Genomic DNA, 24,202 nt, shown 5'->3' on the forward strand with positions numbered 1-24,202 from the left:
AAACAACTTTAGTTGTTAGAAAAACTTAGTGTGAAGGTACTAAATCTTTGGATATTTTAAACCCAGTAGATCATGTTTCTAAATCTTACGTTTGGTAAGACATGATATATCTTGGAATACTTGTTCTTCTAGAATTGAATCTGACTTATTCAAATGGGGAAACATTTAATTTGTTTATACGTTTCAGTTATGACTAGGACTCTAATGTTGAGACCTTATTTTTCTCAGCATCACTATTAATCTTGCTTAAAAAATTAATATTGGACAAAATCATGGTCTCAGAATATTTAATATTATTTTCTCCTATCCCATCAATTTTATGTAGGGAAGATCTGTAAGAGAAGTTAGTATGGCCAGTTCAGCATGGGGATCATTGCAGTCTTCCCAAGTGAATTTAAATATGTGACTGAACTATGGGTCTCATTTTCTTGCAATGTTACTATTTTTTTTCAACATGTAAAACTTTCTGTGCCTTCTGGTAAGTTTGATAAATGACTAGTCACAATTACTTCATCTTTTCGATTTTTCTTAAGTGGGATCTGATGTTGAATAGTTATGAATGAAAAGAGGATGGTCCTAGAGTAAGGCAATCCATTTAGAGTGGTGATAGCAACTAACAAGTCTATATGTGGTTTTCTGTGAACTGTGTGTGGTCTCAGACTGTAGTTTACGGCTTTCACTCATTTCTATGCTTTACTAAGCATTTGCTAAATGCGCCTGCTTTTACTCCATGCTTAAAAGTTGATATGTATTCATTAGACATTTTGCATCCAGAAGAGAAAATTTGGATTCACGTTTTATGTAAGCATTCTAATCAGATAATACTTAGGGAAGAGTTATGAAGAATGACTTTAAGATTATAGAATTTTAACAAACTTAATTTTTAAAGTTTTAAAAACAATCTAGAAATCAAAAGACTAATTCTGTAAATATATTTATATATTAAATATAATTTTCTTTTGAAGAATCTCTTAAGTACTAGATAGATTTTTAATTGAACGCACTTTTCTCCTCTAGGTTAAACTATACTTGATTATTTACAAAAAGAGAAAGAAAAATAATGTTTTGTTTTTTTATGGAACTATGAGAGGCTTATGTTTTCTGATGATGATATATCCCAGGCTAACAATGGTTATTCTGTTTAGTTCATCATTTATTCTGATATCACACAAACTTCTTACCTGGGATATATCTCTTAATTAGGACTGTACCTGGCGCATAGTAGGTACTTAACAAATGTGGCACATGGACTCATATTAAAAGGCTTAAACAGGCATCATTGCAGTTAAACCATAAACTCAGAACTGATGCCTCATTCAAAACTTAGAAAATAAGCCTAGTGACTATGACTTAGAAAGTGCCCAAAGCTTAATGAGAACATAAAATGCTGACTTATAAGGTGCAAATATTTTAGGGTGTCTATAAAGAGGATGAGTCCTGGTAACAAAGCACTCCATTTACAGGATCTCACCTCAGATTAATAATAAAAGGTGCCACATTCTTTGCTTAGCTGTCCTTCATTTTAGCTTGTGTTTCTGCTCTAATTTCCTTAATAAGATGCTATCCTTAACCCTGCCATACTCACAGCTGCAAATGAGTGGATTGTAATTCAAGGTCATCCTCTGTAATTGATCTTTGATGGTGATTACCCTAGTGCAATTAATGTTTACATTTCAGAGAAACAGGCCAGCCCACTCTTCTGTCTGGGGTATGGAGCAGATCACAATCAAGCTAAGCCATTTTTTGATACTATGCTGTGATTGTTACTAGAATGTCTATTTGTTACTGATATCTTTGTTTGTTTTTTTGATCCTGACTATTAACATTTTGGGTAGGTGTTAGTCTGCTCGCCTTCCTCTACAACTGAACAGAGGACTTACTCAAAAAGGTGAGTAATTGGGAAAAAGTTTCTCTTTTCTATGCAATCACCAGATTTTTACTTCTGTTTATATATTTTCTTGATGTAAAGGACCTCATAGCTTTAATAGTAGACCTTTTGTAACTAGAAAAATGGCATATTTTATTAAAAGTTGGATTTGTGTTGCCGTTTTTCTTTTTAAGTTTGCCCATAGCAGTTCTTTGCTGTGGGTTGAAGTGCCCACAACTCTTAGTGCAATACTCACTTTACATCAAAAGTTAAACCTTACTCTCCCCAAAAATCTATCAACACAACCTCATGCTGGTTCTTTCTTCAAGTCTTTCTTTAAATCTTCACATCGTGAAAATGGATTCCAACAACTTTAAAGAGATGGGAAATGAATCCTGTATTTTACATTTGTATATCTAATAAAAACTAGAGTGAAAGCCAGGTGTGGTGGCCCACACCTTTAATCCCTGCACTCAGGAGGCAGAGCCAGGTAGATCTCCCAAGTTTGAGGTCAACCTGGTCTACAAAGCAAGTCCCAGGACAGCGAGATCTACACAGAGAAACCCTGTCTTGGGGGGAAGACAAGACCCAAAACAGAACAGAATTTTATCATATACTGAATAGAGTAGCATTCTAAAAGTATTCATCTGCTATTGCAAATGTTGCTAATTCTGCAGGAATTACCCAATTTTACAAAATGTATGTTGAACACCAAAAGCAAAGTTAGCAACCAGATACTTGGTTACATTTGTGTCCAGTAGAAATTGACTCAAATGGGTCATGGCATTACATTGATTTGTGTGTGTTTATTCATGAACACTGGGTGAAAGCATACTTAATTCTGAGTTAGTTAGAAGTAGAGCGTTTGCCTAACATGTGGGCCTTGGTTACATCCCCAACAAAAACCACTAATAACAAAATGCTCTAAATCTAACCAAATCTTTCTTTGAACATTACTGCCATAGTTAAGATGTGTTAACATTCTAAATGTATGGAATGGTTAAGATATTTTAAAAATATTAACAGTATCCCACAGTCCTTTGACCACAGCATGTGGGAAACTGTATGAGAGGCTCATGTTCTCAGCCTGGATGTACAACGTAATAAAGCATACGAAGGAGTAATTTTTCTAAATATAAAACAATCAGTTTTTAAAGATTAAAGTCTATCAAAAAAGTCAAAAAACACAATTCAAGGATTACTGCATATGACAGAATAGTAGTGTAAATAGTTTATTTGCTCAAATGGCATGAAAAGACCAGAAAAGTAACATGAATTGCTTTCATAAAACATTTCTAATATTGCTAAGAAGCAGGACCATTAATAGACAAAAGAATATGCCAACATTACTGTCCATTTTGCACTGGGAAATGATCAATTTTTAAGCAAATGCACACCTTTGGAAAACAGCTGATTTATTTGATAAAATGTCCAATATTCTTATGATCAAATTAATACTCATCAAAATGAATGTTGACTCAACAAAAAGACAACAATTTTGGCATGTTCTTTTAAAACTATACATTTATGAATGTGCCAGGTGGTGACAGTTTAAAGGGGTCTGTAAATAGGCATACTACTGTGAAATGTGGTAGCTGACTCTTAAAATGTCCTTGTAGTTAAATATATATATATATATTTAAAAAAAACTATAAGTTAAAAGTAACATTCAGATTGTGTAGCATAGTCTGATGAGCATTTTTAAACAATATTTACAATATTACCCAGGGGCTTAGGTAGGAATTAAAGAGAAGTGTAAAAACCATAAAAAACTGCACCAATCTTATAGCAAAATATCTGTACATTTTAAAAGATATAACTACACATCCATGAAAAAGGGGACTTTCACCAAGGGGTTCACATGAACACAAGAAATTCAGTGGTTAAATACTATACAATAATTTTTACAATTAATATACTGATGTACCAACAAGGTAAGCCAGAAGCAGAATATGTATTATGGGATAGTACAAATTTAGCTTCAGTCCAGTCTTTGACTTTGGAATGGATCAAAATGCCTTGCCAGTGAGGAAGTAAAAATAAGTGACTTAACCACTTAACCCTATCAGTATAATTTAAACTTAATGTGAATTTTCTACAGTCTAATTGGAAATTCTCATATGTGAGAAATACACAAAGCAGTTCAGCCTTGAAAACTCAATACAGCTGTATTGAGTTTACAAAAAGAGAAAAGACCCTTCGATTGTCAGAAGAGAATAAGGCCAGGTTCAAACATTACACTAACATATGTAATCTTGAATGCTTAGAGCTTGTGGTAAATTCTCCCTGACTAACAAGGCACCAATTTCTATTTTAAGGATTGACCCATAATGGTAATTTTAGTGCTACTTAATAAATATATTTGTGTTACTAAAAGCTGCCTCTAGCTCAAGAACAGTTTCTGCAATTAAGTCTTATACAATGTTTATGCCATCTTGCAGTCATACAAGTGAATGCCATTGTGCATGGTACCCTTGCACAGAAACAACACGAGACAAGACAGACTTCTAGTAACACTGCAGTTGCATCCGGTTTGTACTTTGCTGGGCCAAATGATAGGACATTATCCTGTGACAGTTTCCTTCTCCCGTGTTACAAGTCCTTAAAAATACAGTTGATGAGTATGGCTCGAGCACACAATTTCTTAGACTTCTCAGCAAAGGAAGCCCATAGCAGACACATCCCTGTTATTTACAAATTACCAAGAAACCAGGGTGGGTCATAAGGAACAATCACAATAGCAAATAATGAATTTAATATGAAATTTACATTTTGGTTAAAAAACAGTAACATGCTGATGTAAAAAGATTTAAGTCAAATTCTATTGCTTTGAGTAATCTGAGCAAGTTATTTCCAATTTTAGGCACTTGTTAACAGGGGTTAAAAGGAAATTCCTATGTGTTTACTAAATCTGAGCCCTTAAGGAAATTTCAGCTGGATTGAAGGCTGCAGCTAAATGGTAGCACATAAAGTTCACATCAGCAGTTTCATGTACACCCTCTATGAAGGCTATTCTTGGGGTCACATTGTTATTTCTGCACCATTAATGGAACGCAGGTTCTGATCATCAAAGCGCCGCCTCACACTTCGTCTCACCGCATCGGCTCGTCTGTATGGTTGGTTTCTAAGATCTGTAAAGAGGAAAATGCCAATGAAAGAACAGCAGCTTCAAATATGTCTTAGCAAGACAAAGCCAGTTGGCAGCCAGTCAAAGCAGCTTGAGGAGAGTCAACTAATGGGCCCTTCAAACCAAAGACATTTGCCTTTAGTATTTACAGTTTAAATAAGATGTAATACTGGTAGGATTCTGAGATTTAGAGATTTTCTAGCATGGTCAATATCTCAGCTGGTTGAAGTGTTTCTGAGATCAGAAGCAACTACTCAACCTTCATGAGGACCTTAAATATCAAGAATGTTTGCAATAACTAATATAAAACTCACAAATCAGACTGGTTTAAATTTGTAGTTTTAACAAATATGCCAGGAAGAACAGCAGAAACGGGTTCCATTGTTTGCTTGGTAATGAGAACAGGTTTTTATGAATTAAAATAATATCTCACTCCCTTATTAGTCTTTCCTGCCACCTATTATGTTTGTGCTCCAATCAACAGGGAAAATGGGCCCTAGACCGAGTCTTTTGCTAATGCAAGGCAGAATGCATGACATTTAAAAAGATAGCTATGAAGGAGTAAATGAAGCTAGTGCATTCTGATTGAAAGAGACAGGGCTTTAGTGGGATGAAATGAAGTAACATGAATTTTCGGTAAGCACTCTTAGTATGAAGGCATGCTTTCATGAATAAAGCTAGTCTAGCATGTAGCCTTTGATGAAGTGAAGACATGACAAAACAAAAAAGCAGGTTTTTAATAATTAAAGGGAGAATTAACATTGTAGACACACTAGACCACATTCTATACTTATCAACCTTTTAAAATAACCTTTAAAAAATCTTAATGGTTTACATAGAAACCAATATGTAAACATTTCTACAAGGCAAAAATGATTGGGACAGACCTATCCTCTTGGGTTTGTCCCCAACAGGCTTGTTAACTTCTAACTCTTAAGTCACTGCAGATTGTGGCCCTTCCCCTATTCCCTTTCACTCTAACCAATACATTCTAGACCTTTCAAGGCCCTGTGGTTTGGGGATCCTCAGATCAATTGTTTGTAAAATTCCTAATCTTTCAAAATCTGTAGATCATCTTCCCTGGCCAACAGCCCCCACTGTACCCATTCAGATAAAACTAGAAATACTGACTAACTTTAAGACCAATCAACTATTTTGCCAAGCCATCACAAAAGAATGAGAAAGCCACACAATATTAATGTGAGGCACAAAGACTGGTCAGAGTCTCACCAGTATTACCCTTAACCATAAATAAAAACCATTGAACTGCATATAGAAAGGAGGAAGCTAAGTAAAAAGTGATGCTTGCCAGCTCTGTGTATCCTCCACCACCGGTGTGCTAGAAGAAATCCTTACCCTCGAGTGAACATTTGGAAATTTAGTGATATTATTCTTCTTTAAGGCTAAACAGAAAACAAAAAACACAAAATGATGGTTAAGCAAAAATGGGATGAAAACAGAAAGCAACTCAACTTAGTGTCTAACATTGCTGGGCATGTTAGCTAACAGAGGGCATGGGTTTTACTACAGGTTGTGTTAGGTAAAACAAGGGAAGAATGAGTGTCTTTCTCCCCAGCCCTGACCACCTAGTTTCAAGCTGCTTTGAAGATTGGCTCCAGAAAGATAAATAGTCCAGCAGCAAACAGCCAAGCAGATGACAGTTTGGTTTGTTAATTAGCACTGGTGGGTAAGTACACTGGAGAGAGCAAGGCAACGACAGTGACATCTTTTGATTCAAAAACAAGCACATCTAGCAAATTCACAAAACACCCAGTTCCATGTCAATCTCAGCACAGAAGACAATGACTATTGACAATGGTACTGTGTAAGCAACTACGCATAGACATATCTTTGCTTCTTTTTAAATGTAAACACTAAGCTCAGGAAATTACTTGGACAAATCTTACACCTTTCTCATTTTCAAGTGCAATGACAAGTTTTCTAATAGTGCGTGTGCTCTCTCTCTCTGCCGCCACTCTAGCTGCGGCCTCATCACAAAAAAGTACTCTGATTTGACATGGAACAGAGTTACCAATGAAGGGATACGAGAAAGATGGTAGGGAGCTATTTACTCTTTGCTTATACCTCCTGCCTTGCATCTGCTGCAATATAGAACTGTTGCAGATAGCTGCAGTAGGACATGACAGTGAATAGAGGCCACCTGCCCAGGTCAGAGTTGTTAGGTTGTGAATTGCTGATGTCAGTGTTTAGAAGATTTTATGCTGAAAGGCTCCCCATCATAAAGCTAATTACAGCATACCTAGGATTATATAAAACACCCGAGAAAGGCCTAATTTGAAGCTACATAAATGTAGCTTTAGAACCTTTTTCGTTTTCATGCATAGTATGAATGATTTGATTATCTTAGGGTGGGGGGAGCAATACATGCCATGGTTCAGGTATGGAGGTCAGTGGACAATTTGCCAGAATTGGTTTTCTTTCATCATGTGTGTATTGGGGCTCAGTCTTAGCAGTCAGGCTTTGGCAGGCATCATAACTCATGAAGCCATCTCATTGTTCCCTGCCTCTCACTTTTCTGACCACTTCTTTATGGAATATTTCATTACCATGTTAGCTCAGCATAAGCGTTGTGGTGTCTGTAAGCTTGTTAGGGCATAGTAAATACTCAGTAAACACTGACCTAGGTAGTTACTGCTTGTCATTTTGCATTCCAAATATTAACCCCAACAAGTGGTTCTATTAACTGTCACTCACATCCATATCATTGCAAGAATGAAGTATATACATATACTGCAAGTGGCAGTGAGTGTTGAGTAATGACAAACACAAACCGTGCAGCGTGAAGACAACACATATGTAAAATGAAGACGGTGGCATTCCATGCTAGCATTTGGTTGGTCCTAAGACACAGGGGCTTGGGGTGGAATAAAAGGTTTAAAAAAAAAAATCTATAGCAACCTTTTAATAGCATCAGTTGACAAAGACCAACAGTTTAGTAATGGTATTCCTCAGTGAGAACAGGTTCGCAGAAAAACCGAGACCCACGCTTGGCGGTGCGAGCAGTAAAGGGCACAGTCTTCAGCACTGCATTGAGAATAACAGCCAGACAAGAAATGAGAGTAAAAAGCCAGGGTCTGTCACATTAGTACACAGTTAGTGTGAGAGGAAAGAGAAGCGAGAAGGCAGTATGTATTCCAGTTCACTAAAGTCTAGAAGGAAATCTGGAACCTGAAGGGTGAGGAAGCAGGAAGTGAAAAATGTTCCAAGGCAAAACTCTCCTGGGATACAGACAAATACCAGATATGTGGCTCGTTTTTAGGTAAGGTGGGGGACATTTTGGTTCTTTTTGTTCTAGAGGCAGGGTTTGAAACTCATTCTAGTCAAGGATGGCCTTGGCCTCCTAATCTTCCTTCCTCCAGCCCCCTAAGTACTGTGATTGCAGGCATGCCACACTATAGCCAGCCTGTGCCCTGAGTTCTCACTATGTAAAGCTGGATGCTTCCCTAGTCTCAGTTAAGCTTGCAGTGGCACTCAGGTATTTACCTTGATTGGACATCCACTCCTACTCTTTTTTTTATATATTTATTTATTTATTTTGTATGCAGTGTTAGTTTCCATGTCTGCCTACAGGCCAGAAGAGGGCACCAGATCTCATTATAGATGGCTGTGAGCCACCATGTGGTTGCTGGGAATTGAACTCAGGACCTCTGGAAGAACAGTCAGTGTTCTTAACCTCTGAGCCATCTCTCCAGCCCTCCACTCCTACTCTTGTAGAGCTTCCCCCATTGCAAAGAAGGCAGGGATGCCCTACAAGGGGTATTCGGCAAGCGACTGAGTACGGCATGCTGACACAAATACCTGTGTATGCACACTGAGAACAGACTCCCATTTCTACTAGTCACTCATGTGCTTTAATAACAGGCAAGGAATTCTTTATTGCTTTAAAAATCTAATCTACATATTTACTTGATTTCCCTATGTAAAGATGGTCAAAATTCTGTGGTTTAGCTGGGCGGTGGTGGCACACGCCTTTAATCCCAGCACTCGGATCTCTGTGAGTTTGAGGCCTGCCTGGTCTACAAGAGCTAGTTCCAGGACAGTCAGACTGTTAGACAGAAAAACCCTGTCTCGAAAAAACAACAACAAAAATTCTGTAGTTGGTTTTTAGAAACTTGACATGCCTGTTCACAATGCTGAGTAAGCTGAGAGAAAATTCAAGGGATTATATTTCTGAAAAACTAGAATTTGGGAAATACATTTAATAGTAAGAAATTGTTTAGTTATGCTTAAAATGCAATGTGGTTATATTTTGGCTTTGTTTTTAAAAGGTGTAATTTTCCAAATGAAGTTAAAGTTATGGGAAATGCCTGAAAAAGACCCAGCAATTGTATCCTAAGGATAGATAGCATGTACATGCAACAAGACTGATCAGTCGCAGTTTACTGTCGAGGTGTTGAGGAACACCTGGACATATATCATATGACTGTCTACACCTTAACATATTTTTAAACCTTACCATATGAGCAAAATGCTTTAAGTATCTTAGCTGATAAACAGCATTCATGTGCAAATGAAACTGAAGAGAAATCACTTACTGCCACTGCTAAGCAGGCCAGTGGCCTAAGTATGCTGGTCAGTAAGAGGCTGTATGAAACCCTGGAGAACTGATTCAAAGAGAAAACATGAAGCTAGAAAAAAACTCAAACTAGATTAGCTGAGAGCAGTCCTCAGTTCTGAGCTAGAACCCCATGGATACATCCAAACAAGAATACAACTTCCTTTTAGCCTTGTTACTTTAAATTAGTAAACAGGTTTTTAATGAACATGCCAAAAAATAAAAAATAAAAAAACCTACATTGCCTGCTGGTACAGAGAATGGATTCTCCTACAGTATTCCTATTAGTCAAGCACATGGAACTGGCCACAAGGTGGAAAATAGCAAAGGATGTCAAACCAAAGCCAGTGGGAATCTGTTACGGAAGATGACTTATGGGTCCCACAGGTACAGAAGCACCAAGATTGTTCAGAGTGTTGGACAAAAATGTATATCAAACTCTAATTTACATCTAAACCTCGTTAACCCAACTAAAGAGCTTGCCAACTGTGAACAAAAGGAGCTACAGTCTTTGTATGTGGCTCTACTTATGTGAGCAGTGTAATCACTACAGACCACAAAGACGAAATACCCTTTACCTGTGATAATGTCTTCAATGGCGCCATCTTTTCCCTCATATACATGTCGGTTATCTTTAACTTGTCGCCTTCTTAATTCCGCAATTAACTCTTGCTGCTGCCTCTTTGATTTATGGGAAGGAGACTGAGAAGAAAAGCAGACTGATGACACTCCAATACCCATCTAGACTTCAGTTTTATATTGAACACCAATAGCTTTGGAATTACAGGCATCCATTTATATATCAGTGTTAGGGATAAAACTCAGGTCCTGATGCATGTAAGCCAAGTTTTTTATTGCCTGAGTTCTCTCCTTGGTTTGACGTAGGCTAGGTTCTGTGGCCACAGAGATAGCTGATAATAGTCACAGACTTCTCAAACTTGGCGGCAAAAACCTGCCTTCCTTTATGGAATACTTCCTTCCAATGCTCCTAGCAAAGACGGCATTAATAAAGGTCCTTCCAATGCTCCTAGCAAAGACGGCATTAATAAAGGTCAGTACCCATGGACACCATGGAGCATTTCCTGATTTAAAACCCTGATTATCAGATAATCTTGTATGGCTTCTCTGAATATATAACTAAATTCTGTTTTTTGTTTTTTTGTTTTTTTAAGATTTATTTATTATGTATACAACATTCTGCCTCTATGTATGCCCACACACCAGAAGAGGGCGCCAGATCTCATTACAGATAGTTGTGAGCCACCATGTGGATGCTGGGAATTGAACTCAGGACCTCTGGAAGAGCAGCCTATGCTCTTAACCACTGAGCCATCTCTCCAGCCCCTATAACTAAATTCTTGATCTCTATAAACTTGGAGATGGTTCAAAGATACCCCTTTCATTCCAGAAGTAGTTGAACAAAGTAACAAAAGAAAAAAATTTCTACATGCCAGTAGAAAGCGGTGATCAGGATTTTAGAGAGGCGAACTCATCACAGCCCTCTCTACTTTTGCTTCATTCAGGCTCATCTTAGAAGCAGACACTTCTTACCTTTGGGTCCTGCTGTTCCATCAAGGCTTCTTGCTCCAACAGTTTCTCCATGAGAGCTTGTTCCTGCTTTTTCCTCAGCTCATTTTCATCTTCTGCTTGCTGGGGAAATACAAATTTAAAATAGAGACTAAAAATCACAAAAATGGAAATAATGACAGTTAAGGTTTCTTAAAGCCATTTGAACAATCCATGGTGCTTTGGGAACAGAGAGATCCTTCATTCCACTCCAATTCTGTGTCTCACTGTCTGCATATGACAAGTCTTCAGACTGACAGCTGAGCTGTACCTCAACTAGAAGAACTTTCTTGATGTTCCCTGTCCTGTACAAATAGTTTCTGAGCCTTATCCCTCTGACACGGCATTCAATGATTTTCAAGTGAGTCTCAATTTCTTCTAGAATCTGCCTACTTAGTAACAGCTTCCCTAAAAGAAGGATCCAAGACTGGTCTATTTTTTGCTGGACTTATCTCCCATAAGGGCCATACCACAATGGGATTCTTGGCTTCTCACTACAACTCTCCAGATGAGTCAGAATGGCCGATGTGAAGGGGAGAGAGAATGGATTCAGCTCTCTTGAGGTCTTCCTGCCCAAAAGACTTCTGTTGAGCTATAAACTGACAGAAAGGTCATCTGTTTCGTTTAGGGATCGAGTATAATTGACAAGTTCCATTCTATCAGTAAGATTTGCATTTTGATGTCTATTTCTCTTTTAAAACAAAGTCTTATCTATTCTTTGACGTGTGTGTGTGTGTGTGTGTGTGTGTGTGTGTGTTTCTGTCTGTCTGTCTGTTATGCTTCCTTTTGGCTCATAGGAAGGGGGGAAAAGGGCAGTGTTAACTTCCCAGTCTCACTGAATTTTCCATAGTTGCACCATGGTGAGCACCAGGCGAGAATGTTGTTCAGTGTCTGTAGAGCAAGGAAAGCATTCTGTAACATGACTTTCCATCCTTAGCTCAGCAGCTAGGAGATTGCAAGGAGAAACTGTAAGGCAGAGGAGCACACGTGTAAACAAGCTTGACCACAACATCCCACAGATCACTAAGGACAGAGCAGCTTCTTTTCGCCTTGTTCCATACATGTCCCAAATGAAGCCTTTGAGAGCAATCCCAGCACTTCCCATGTTTTATAATTTTTACATACTATTTCTCTTCCGACCTTAGGCTTAGAAATTTCTATCTGAAGAAATGTGTTTATAACACCTCACAGGAGCCTCCAGGGACATCTCTGCAGCTCTTCAGTATGGCCAGACCCCCAGGGGACCACAGAGTACCAGTTAACAGCCCCTGGAGGGCAATGGCCTTCCTCCCATCCCATGCCTTGTGCATCCTTATGCTAAGGAGACTTTCCTTACATTATCAGCTACCAGACTGACCATGATTAAAGGAAGGAACAAAATAATCTTAGAGTGATAGGCCTGGGGGTGGAGGATCTCCAAAGCCATTAATTAGCCTCCACTCATTTTACAAAAATACTTCTCACATCTCCCATAGGTTTTTTTTTTTCACAAAGGTATACATAAACTGCTCAAATCCTTTCTTTGAAATATTTTTCTTAATCCTACCAACATAACCAGTGTTAAACACAGAGAACTCCAGGGAATAGGGACTATTCTCAATATCTGGGTTCCACATTCAGAGTTTATTGTTTGGTTGCTGTGAAGAGACACTATGACCAAGGCAACTCATAAAAGAAAGCATTTAATTGGGGACTTTCAGAGGTTTAGTCCAGTTTCCTTATGGTGAGGAAAATGGCAGCACACAGACAAATGTCAGAGTCGTGTTTGAGGCCTTTTTATCCTGAAGCAGAAGCAGAGAGAGAAAGAAAATCTGGGCCTAGTGTGGGCTTTTGAAACCTCAAGGCCAGCCCATATAGACACACTTCCGCCATCAAGGCCCCACCTCCTAGCTTTTTCCTGACAGCTTAATCAATTGGCGACCAAGCATAGAAATACACGAGCCCATGGGGGCTGTTATTCAAACCAACATAGGAAGGATTGGGAGATGTGGCCTTGTTGGAGGAGGTATGTCACTGGGCTTTGAGGTTTCTAAGGATCATTCCCAGTGTGCTCTCTGCCTATTGGTTTGTGTATCCAGATAGGAGTTCTCAGCTGGTGCTTGAGCCTCCTGCCACCATGCCTTCTCTCTGCCATCAGAAACTCTGGAACGGTAAGACCAATTAAACTCTTTTATAAGTTGCCTTGGTCATGGTGTTTTATCACAGCAATAGAAAAGAAACTAATACACTTGGTGCATATATTACAACTAATTTAGAGACTTAAAATATACAGGAAGATATGCACAGGTTACATGCAAATAGCCCTGCATCATTTTATGTGAGGGAACTAAATATCATCGGAAGTAGGCATCACCACGCTGCTGAAACCAAACCCACAGGTACTAAAAAACCACAATGCTTCCTAAGTGGTGAGTTTCTAAAGTCTTCCTTGCCATTCTTTCCCAAAAGGGAAAATCATGGGAAACAATTTTTCTAGTCACGTGATTTTCCCAACATCATGTCCGAAAATGGGTCCAGATTTAAAAAAAAAAGCCAAAGCCGAAGTCCTGTATAGCACCATCTTTTACTCCATAATATTGAATGCTAGTCTAAGAAACCCCAGCACTCAAATCAGGTCTATAAACAGCACATAGGATCTCCCTGACTTTAGTTACAGCATGTCCTACTGACATGCCCTGGTTCATATAGAAGTTGTTTGAATTCTCTATGCCCTTCACCTTGTCTGTATGGGTCAACAGTCAATCCTGGGCAACATGGGTGAATGGGGCATCTCCCCTGCCCCAAGTAGATAGCCAGTTGCCTTGTCTTTTTTGCTGAGAACCAGACATGGCTTCATGGAAAAATGGACCATCATGGGATAAGGGCCCTAAAAGCTCTCAGCCTCAGCAGGACCAGAGTGACCACCCAGATCTGCAGCCCAGGGCCAAAGAGGCCTCTGCAGAGGAGCCAGGCTACAAACATTTCTGGAGGAGGATACCTACTGGGAAAGTGGGCAGGGCTATGGGTGCTCTCCAACTTACCTTGTAAGCTTTCACAAACCGAACAAAGACAGGGAAGAACACAGAGGGTGGTGTTGTCTTGGGGTTTTCCCCAAAATACTTCACCACATCATCAAAGGCATCCTGGGAAGAAACACATTTTCCTTGAATCAAGACATTAGTTCTGCTACCAGGATTAGAAGCTCTGGGGTAGATAAGTAAAACAAAGATGCTTGCCTTGGAGTCTGTGCCCCGTGGGCACAGAAAACATTACCTGTAATACTTCACTAAAGGCAATCAGGAAAGTATAACTGTTGGACATAGAAACTCATCTCTAAGGAAATTCTGATTCTTCCCTAAGTCCATTAACTCCCCCACACTACACACACGCACACACAAAGAGCTATTTCTTTTATGAGTTTCCTATGGTCAAGACTCAACTCCTTAAACCACAAGGGCAGGAAGGATCTTGGAAGCAACTCTGGCTCTAAATCCCAAAGCTTTGGTTCATACTCCTTGCAGTATCCTCACAGAAAAGGACAGGGTCTTCTGTGATCTACCGCAGCGCCCAGATCCATCATGATCTACCTCCGGTTCCCCACACACCACCTCCTTCTCTTTGCTAACACGAACTGTACTCTCTTCTATGCTTGCTCATATATCAGAGGTCCTGGGGTGATAGAACAGTATGAAGTCTAAGACCTACAGAACCTTATACTCCAGGGATCTTTCTTTGGGAGCCCAGGCCTGATGTTACAGAACTGAGTGCAAACAGATCTACGCTGGAAGGAATTTGGGAACACAAGAGAAGGGACAAACAGGGATTCTACAGAATAGCACAAAAGGGTGCTCTTGGAAAAGGTACTTTCAAAGACAACGGGAAAACTGAACAGTAGCTACGTAGCTACGTAAGAAATTGACCTAGTAACATTATTCTCCCAGCCCAGAGCCTATGCCTCAGACTGAAGGGGTTCACTCTCATGAGCTACCTGAGCAATCTTAGCATCGTCCTGCAGCTTCTTCAGCTTGCCCTCGTTGTGAAGAATGAACTCTTTCAGTAGCGTGTTGTGGTCATGCATGGTGTACTCCCTCTTGGTCAGATCCATTCCTCTCTGCAGCTCCCTGACATCCAGCAGGACATTTTCCAGGGAGACTGATGGAGAGAAAACATCGCATCAGGAGAGGCAGTTCAACTGCTAAGCCAAGTTCTCGGGACTCTGTTTTACTCGGGACCCTTACAGCTAATTCCCACCTTGAGTCACAGATAACCTTTAATATCAATAATTCATGAAACGCCACTATCAAATACTACAATAAATTCTTCATAGGCACTAATCCTACTCTTCTAGTAACATACTTTGCCAATGAGGAAAGGCAACATGAAGAGGTTCTGTGGTCTGCCATGAGTCACATGGTTCAGAGACAGCAGACGGGATGGGAAAACAATCCCAGCGTCCACTTTTTTGCCCTGGAGACCAAGGTTCCACGCTGCATCCAGCCTATTGGTTTAGTTGTAGATTCAAACAAGCCCAACAAGCCTCTTACTTATTCTGGATGCTACTGCACTCCTGTAACTTTCCAGCAGAGGGCAGAATTCTACCGGCTGAACTTCAGTTGTATAGCCCACTAAGAACTAAGGCAACCTTAGCTTTTTGTTAAGCCTTTCTTGCGTCAAAGAATTTGGGGTGAACTTTGCAATAGTGCTACCACCCAGAGCGGGCACACTCCTGGACTCTTATGAGCCACCCTCCCCAGAGAAGTTGGTCCAAGTTTTGTTTTGCTTGTTATTCATCTCTGCTCAGGGATGGATTACAAATCAATGGGGTATGTTCTTCCCTTATTAGACCTGTACTGCTTTATTCCCAGGGCTTCTAATACTTCTGACCCCTAATACTTCTGACAGTACCAACTACAGAGAACATACTCAAAACTCCTCATAAACAAAGGAGCAGTCAATCAGCCTGGGCACCATGGACACCAATTCATCCAGTGGGCATATCAGTCTCTGTATTTTTTTTACCCCCCACAGGCTTTTAATTTCAAAGGAAAATTTCCTGGTCAAACCATCTGTGCTGCTACTTAAGAAGGTAGTCTTGCTATTTGGTTTTCTTAATTGAGATTATACTTAATAACCTTGATTTAGGCAAAGGAAACCCATTCCATTCTGCTAGCCACCTAAGTAAGCCCATGATGTGTCTTGTCTATTCCAGCCTGTTTGTAGCCACAAAACCATTTCTTCCTGCAGTTCAGACTCTATAGCTCACCATCGTATCTTATCCAATAGCAAGGAAACAGAAAGAGTGATGGGCAGGCAATGGGTAAGGCATATCTCAAAGACCAGGGTCTTTAGAGAGAAGACGCTGACAAATTACCTTCTGGCCTACATTCACCTGCGCGGGAGTGGGTGGCACCCTCACAACACATTCCAGCCTTGGAGGGCTGCCATACTGACCCTGCTTCCTGCAGTGGGGACTGAAGCGTTTTATCAGGGACTGACTCCCTCATAACTATGATCTTAAACATCTCAAGGTAACACTGACAGCTGAAATTAAAAGTACCTGCAGCAGCCTTTTCCACATAATGAAGCTCGTTATAAAACAGAGTAACTTGCTGATACTTTTCTTTTACCACGTTTGATATGTAGTGCAACAGCGTTTGTTTCCGGTCTGTTGATTTTGTGTCCAAGAGCTGGAAACAAAAGGAGACATGGGTTAGGTGAGAGAGCAAGGTGCAGGTGACCATAGTAAATAACCAAGCAAAACTGCAAAAAACATTCCCAGAGGAGCCTCAAGATTCAATGGATTTAGTGCTCAAACAGCCTGCGAATGTCCCAGCCAAGTATGTGCTAGGTGCCAAGGTAGACTGAGCTAGGAATACTTCAGATTTTCAACTTTCTTCCAAGAATTCTCCAAAGCCCTGCATCCGCCATCCATCTGCCTCCCTTCGCTCAGTGGGAAAAGACTCGTCCAGGTGTTACTGCTTCCGGACATGAAGAAGCAGAACAGAGATGAACGGTGGAGCCAGCAGCTGTGGTGTGTCGGTGGCTCCACCCTCCTTCCCCAGCTCTGAGGACCCAAAGAGAGACAGCTGGCTCTGTGTCTGGGTATTCTGAATCTGTGACCTTACCAACCTCAGAGAGAAAATGTTAAGGAAAGACCTTCCTCTGCACTGATTTGATTTTTGTTTCTTGTAACTATTTGATACATAATACCGTGAAACAACTGCCTGCAATCAGAGCACTAGGCATTATCAATAAGCTCAGTATCATTTAAAAGGTAGGGGGACATGCTTAGGTTAAAGCCATACATTACACTATTTTATAGAAAGGACTTGAGTATCTGAGATGTTTTGGTATCCTAGAAGGTCCTGGGACAAATCCCACACATTGATCAGATTATGATGGGGGGTATTAAATCATTAAATCAGTACTGACATGACACTATCAATTAACCATGTCTTCCTTGACTTGGAAGCCACAATAGATCTGCACAGTCTGAAGAAAATGTCGTGGAAGATGACTTTACAAAGGACTGCACTTTGTCCATACAGAAAAAAGAAATTAAATATATGTGCAACTATAATTTTCTAAACAAAAATATCTATTTGTCTGAAGTCTTCCCAGGTATTTAAAAAACTAAATAGTTCCCTGTAGTAACTGTTATCTTAAGTCGTTTTCCATCATACTGGAACTTGAGATTATTGCTATAGAATGCAGTATTCATAATTCAGTCTCTTGAGGAAAGAATCATGGATAAGGGGATACTGAGTGAAAGGCTGTGAGTATCTGATCCTTCCTGTCAAATAGTGTTTCAGAAAATTTATACCAGCTCACCTTCCTGCACTAAGAGAATCCTCCTCCAACCCCCCACCCTAGCCCTGAGAATAGACCTCCCCCCACATCTCAGCCTCTGCAGCTGTATGTCCCGTCCATATCCCTTTAGTTCACACACCAGATCTAAACTCTGCAGTTTGAATCCATAAACCGCTCCTCGTTTGCTGCTATTCATATAGTTTCCAAGGGCCAAGATGATCTGGAAAAGCAAGAGAGAAAAGAAGTGTCGGTTAGGAAAGCATCCCAGGTACAGGCCAAGTCGACTCTCCATGAACATAACAGGAAAACTGCACTTGCCTCCAGAATTTTCTTGAGCTTTTGAGATGACTTGATAGAAACAGATGCTGCTATAATTGCGTGAAGTTGCTGGATTCCAATCAGAAGAAGGAAAAACAGGGAGGAGACTGTTAAGAATGGCAAACTAATTGGAAGCTAGACCTTAAGCTAAGGACTAACTGTACCTTAGGTAACCCTAGCATTACATATGCTCGTCTGAGACGCTACTCACAGTGACAAGGAAAGCGGGAACCCATGGTCTGCAGCCAACCCAGAAGCCAGGTAAGATGTCAAGGCAGGAATTCCCAGCACGCCACCTCTAATCACACACAATTTAGACTTCTAAATCACTAGAGATGCCCAAGAATGCAAAGAGTGGGGTGTGGTGGAAGAGCAGAAATATAATGTTCTCTACAAGTTCTCAAAACACATTCTGAACAAATATGCTACTGTAAGCAATGATTAAGAATTTTTTTTTTTTTTTTTGAGAAACAGAACCAAGGACAAACTGATGTTTCTGACATCCCTAAGTTTCTGCCAGACTAAGACGAGGAAAGAGATGGCTGACTCATGTTTATTTCTTACATCCCCACAATCTACTTCAGGAAAGCCCAAAGAAGAAACATCCTGGGTAAAGTCAGTGCTCTCAGGAATCTCCTGAGCCTGCTGCTCTCTAAGGATACAGGGCTGTTTTTAGAAATGAGAAGCACACTTCTAGTCTTGCCAACAAGGAACTGTGGTTGTAGAGTACTCTGTACTAATCTGAAAAGCAGAGGATTCTTCTAAACACGAAAACGGTATTTTGCAGGAGAATGGTCACATATAGAGATTTGGATTCACACTGTGAAAATGGGAGCTAAAACCCAAATGTAATCTCTCAAGTTCTCGAAGGACACATTAGAATCCACACTAGATCGAGCATAATTCATAGAGATGTACACAAATGAATGACAATCTTCTTGTACCCCCGTCCTGGTCCACTCACAGGAGTCAGCATCTGGATGCTCTCTGCAAAGTTCCCAATGAAGGCCATGATGGTCATCTTCTGCATGAGCCGCTCAATCTTACTGAACTGCATCATGAAGCGGTCTTCGTCGGACAAGTTCTCCACGGGCTTTCTCTCTCTCTCATAGAGCCGAAGCACTTTCACCTCATTCTCAGTGGGCAAGAACCTCATCAAACACTCAACAAAGTCAACCGGGAGTGTCTTCAAGTCAAACCTGAAACCAGCGCCAACAGGTCAATGTTCGACCCCCATCCAACACAGCTCATCTACCACCACGTCACTGGCCTTGGATTCAGACAGCTGGACTGCTGAAGCCCCACCCTGGAGCTGGACCACGATGAGCGCCAGTTATCCTAACTGGTAACCTAGACCATGCTTAAGTAGGAGTGAGATTACCTTAGGGCTCCAGGTGGCTATGGGCGTTAGAAATCAAGAGTAAAAAAGCAGCATGCAGCCTTAGACTGGAGCACAGGCTGGTAATGCAGTCCACAGACAGGGCTTTAGACTTTGGGAACATCTGATGAGTTTTGTAAGATAGTTCTGTCATTACTTTGCTATTTCTGGGGACAAAACTCAGTTAAATTCCCATTCTATTCAGATATTTTGATGCAGATACATATATTCCTTGAAGGAATATCAGTTCTCGGTAGTTCTTGCTCAGTTTGAACAAGGATTTGCTTAATTCCTATTTTATATGCCAGACAATCTTTATTCAACAAAACAATGGAATCAGCCATACATTAATATGGCAAACAAGCTATATGAGATTAAAACCCAGATTGCACACCATGTTTCAGTGTCGGAAAACAGGAAAGATTGCAGAAGACTATATTAAATTATGACCTTGACCAAAGACAACAAAATCAGAGCAAATAATCTCTTAGGGTTAGGTAAAAAAAAATTATAAAGTATAAAATTATAAAAAGTGATTTCTGAGAATATAGTATCACTGGCTATAAGTAGACTGGGAAAATTTTTTTCTAGTAGATAAACAAAACCATTACCTTCTGGGCAATTTATAAATTTGAGAGAGAGAGAGAGAGAGAGAGAGAGAGAGAGAGAGAGAGAGAGAGAGAGAGACCTGTTTAAAATGACCAGGAAGTACTAAGAGCAAAAGAACCTGCATTCCTGTTGTCATGAATTAAAACATGCATCTGTATCATATCTGCAGCCAGCATTGGATTGTGTCATTGCAGGGATGCCATCAAATTTGGATTCAGCAAATCTGGAGACCATTCAGATCCTCCAGGGAAAACTGCCACCTCTCCCTTTCCTCGGGATCTGCCCCACTCAGCCCTGCTCCCCTTTATGTGAGCACCACATATATAGACCTATATATAAGAGCAGAGCCAAAATGATAAATGCTGTCTGTCCATGCTAGATGTTCTTCTAGACCAGTGGTTCTCAACCTTACTAATGTTATGGCGACCCCCAACCATTGTAATTTTGGTACTGTTAGGAATAGAAATGTGAACATCTGATATATCAGGATATCTGACATGTGACCCCTGAAAAGGTGGTCTGATCCCCAAAGAGGTCGCAGCCCACAGGTTAAAACTGCTCTTCTAAACTGGCAATGGTATGTGGATATGGCACTTCCCTGGGTACCAGCTGCTGCAATGCTTTCTGTTGTCATCTCTGCTCTGAGGAACAAGGGGAGCTCTGAAGTGTGGGTACCCAGAATTCCTCCATGTTTGCACTTAGCTCTTGTCCCACCATTCCCATTATCTGCTGATTTGCACCCTAATCTTACTCCTTAGACGCAGCTCCTCCGGGATCTGCGCCCCTCCCAGGAACTTACACGTGAATGGCTTTGCATATCTCTTCAGCTGTCTTCCCAGCTTTCCTCAGGGTGATGGCAAGATTTTTGGCTCTGTTTGCTTCTAATAATGTCACTTTACTTGATCCCTTCTGTGTTATTTTCTGCTTGCTTGAAGACAGATCAATGGCAGGACCTTGGGCTTTTGTTTTGAATATTTCCTCAAATTCATCCACATTTAAATCCTAAGGTGGAGAAGGATGACATTGGCAAATTGGATCATGCGGTAAAATTAAGTAATTTCCCAGTTAGCAAACACCTCATCAGGTGGACACTCTCTTAAGCAAAGGCTTTCCTTCTGTTGGGAGCTTATTCCTGTATGGCTGGCTGTACTTCTTTTTCTGTTAGGGATACCCCATCACATCCTATCACAAGGCCAGAAGTGAATGTCCAGAGAACACTGATCCTAACAATCCAGCTCAGCTGCTACTCTCGGTAGTTGGTTTACACGGACATCTGCCATAGGCTAAAGCCATGAAAGCTGACGGTCAATACTGAGTCCTTAACCAGCATAGCTCAGTAAAGCCTGTCTATAAATACAAGGGCGGGCGGGTCTGTGTCAGGCATTTATTTTGTGGCAAACCATTACTTTAACTTAACATTTTAGACACATTTTTAGATTTATTTTTTGATAGGACAAATCTATTTCTTCTCCACATTAGAGTGCAGAAACATTCTCTCTCTGCGAGTGATGCCTGCAGGCGAACAGGACAGCCTCCTTTGCTCCACGGCAGATGCGCACTGGTGCACCTCTAGTTTATCAGCAAGGAGAAAGATACCTCTAGGATCCGCTCATCATCGATTTCGTTGAAGACTGTGCCATTGATCTGATTGGGCTTCAGAGCAACCCAGTTAAACACTGGCATTCGGAACTTCGTCTTGATCGGCTTCTTAATTTTCACAGCTGAAGATATCAGAGATAGTGAAATTAAGTCGCAAATAGAACCCCATCAGCTGCAGGTACAATCGGACAACAGTCCTGCAAATGAGCCTTTAACACTGGAGGAAGAGGGCAAGCGGGACCCAGGTGGTGCTAACTATGAAGGGCACCCGGTCCTGGCCACAGCCATTCAAGGGCCCCATTTGGTGGTGGGACACTGGACTATTATAAAAGCAGATGTACACACAGACGAAGTACCCACACACATAAAATGCATAAATACATACTCTGTCTGTATATACATCTGCCCACCAGAAAAGGCTATCAGACACTTGTCAGCGGCCGTATGTGTTCTGGGAACTGAACTCAGGACCTTTGGAAAATCAGTGAGCGCTCTTAACCACTGAATCATCTCTCCAGCTTCCCCCCTTCTCCTCTTTTTAAAGAAGTCAGTCATCTTTATCTAGACCTTGTCAGTGAAATGGTTAAATGTACTGAAACAGAGAGATTTATGGGATCTAACATTTATAGGCTAAAAAGAATGTCAACCCCTCTCATTTTGGGGAAAACAAGTTGTAAAAGATAATGGCTTACAAATTCTATAAATTAATTATACATCATAAGCAAGGCTTTCAAACATATATGTGTGTGTATGTATATATCCATACATCAGGCTGTTCTGGGTCCCTCACCTGCCCAGTGTGAGCCCCAATATTCACCATTATTATCAGGAAAGGGGGGGGGGAACAGAAGAAAACAAAGATGACAGCACCTAAGCTGTCGTTGGGCAGCTACCTGCCTCCATTGATATTTACCAAATAGGGAGACAGACGGAGCCTCTCATTCCTCCAGAGTTACAAGGCCATTAAAGAGAAGGAATGTCATCAGATAAATTCACACAGAGCATGCAGAAACACAGAGACACAGCTTTTGCCAAAACAGGCTTTCTGTCACCAAACGTGGCACCCTCGCCCCTCTCATCAACAGGGTCAGATTCCTGGTCATACTTACTTTTGGTCTACAGTACCCAGGAGAACCAATGTCATCAACAGACAAAGGCTTTCTCTAATTGGCTTTTCATCCACAACGGGTGGAGGGTATCAGTAAGGGAGACAGATATCTCTTCAACCCAAGTAAGGAAATTTTTCCTGACTTCAGCTAGGCATAGGGTGTAGTAGACAGCAGGGGCCTACAGGTGACCATGACGTACACTGTGACCCCAGGACGCAAACTAAAGAAAGTGGCTTTAAATGGGCAAGTGTTCCATGCAGTGAGACATAGACAGTGGGGGGATGTGGGTTCCTAGAAAGGGACAGTCAATGGTTTCCCTATTCTCCTTAGTTCCTTAGAGCACAATTCTCTTAGAGTGGGAGGGTCTGTACTGACTAAGAAATCTGAGCACTAAGAGAAAAACATTCCTTCTCTCAAAGGGAAGGAATGGATCACGGCCTGTGAATCTAGGCCCTGCCTAAAGGAGGAGCTACAGATTGAGCTGAAACACGGGGGCAAACCTGGAGTCACAGTCAGCCAGACTACCCAGAGACACAATGTCAAACGCAATGGCTCAGGGGAGGATGGAGTGGAGAGATGTCAAGGCACAGGGTGACAGACAGAACACACAGCGAATACTCAACACGCTTGGTGAGGAGCAACCTACAGAAAAGCTTGATTGGCCCATCTTTTGTGGAAGCAGAAAGAACAGAAAATACAAAATAGATATATATGTATTAGATACGGTTAGAGTCAAGTGGCCCAGCAGCTCACACACTCGTAGCAGAGAAGGTCATGCTTCGTGGACACAGTTCAGCAGCACAAAGCCAAAGACTCATTCCCCTGCCTTTGAAGACTCACTTTTGTGGTTTTGTTTATATTTCTGTATTTCCCCCTCTCTGGGAGAAAGAAAAACAAAACAACAAAACATTTCATTGTAATGGTCCAAAGCAGCCATAATGAACTGTACTGGCTATTCCATAGGCTATAAACAAGTTCCTAATAACACAGAACCAGTCACAGTTGGACAGTGACTGATTCAAGCCAAGCGGAGAGCAAAGGTCACCCACTGCACAGACAGCCTGCCCAGGTGACCAGCTCAGGAATGGAATTAGACTGTCCCATTAGACTTAGAGATGTGTTACACTTCAAGTGAATATTTCACGTGACTAAAACCTGCCTTATAAAATCCAAAGAATTCTCTCAACTAGAGCTGCTCTACTGGGACTTCCTCCAGTGTGACCCCACCGTGATTCCCCGCTGGGACCACTCCTGCACAGTGCAG

At 40.9% G+C, this 24,202-nt stretch overlaps 1 protein-coding gene across 5 annotated transcripts in view; it reads right to left on the reverse strand.

The window, feature by feature from the left end:
- Nucleotides 1-3,083: 3,083 nt before the first annotated feature.
- Fmnl2 (formin like 2) overlaps nt 3,084-24,202 on the reverse strand; it is a 251,001-nt gene continuing 229,882 nt past the window's right edge. For 2 of the 5 annotated variants that reach the window (XM_050139987.1, XM_050139983.1), the window contains 11 exons: nt 21,827-21,951; nt 21,030-21,232; nt 19,208-19,442; nt 18,244-18,312; nt 18,065-18,145; nt 16,673-16,802; nt 15,104-15,267; nt 14,157-14,258; nt 11,122-11,220; nt 10,149-10,272; nt 3,084-4,998 (listed from right to left, as the gene is read on the reverse strand). In XM_050139987.1, coding sequence (XP_049995944.1) covers nt 4,889-4,998; nt 10,149-10,272; nt 11,122-11,220; nt 14,157-14,258; nt 15,104-15,267; nt 16,673-16,802; nt 18,065-18,145; nt 18,244-18,312; nt 19,208-19,442; nt 21,030-21,232; nt 21,827-21,951 — 1,442 coding nt within the window. In that variant the 3' untranslated portion in view covers nt 3,084-4,888. The other 3 variants (XM_050139985.1, XM_050139984.1, XM_050139988.1) reach the window with 3 other exon arrangements.

This window comes from Alexandromys fortis, unplaced genomic scaffold (genome assembly GCF_014885135.2).
Source record: "Alexandromys fortis isolate MF-2015 unplaced genomic scaffold, M_Fortis_MF-2015_v1.1 scaffold_33, whole genome shotgun sequence".
NCBI lineage: Eukaryota > Metazoa > Chordata > Mammalia > Rodentia > Cricetidae > Alexandromys > Alexandromys fortis.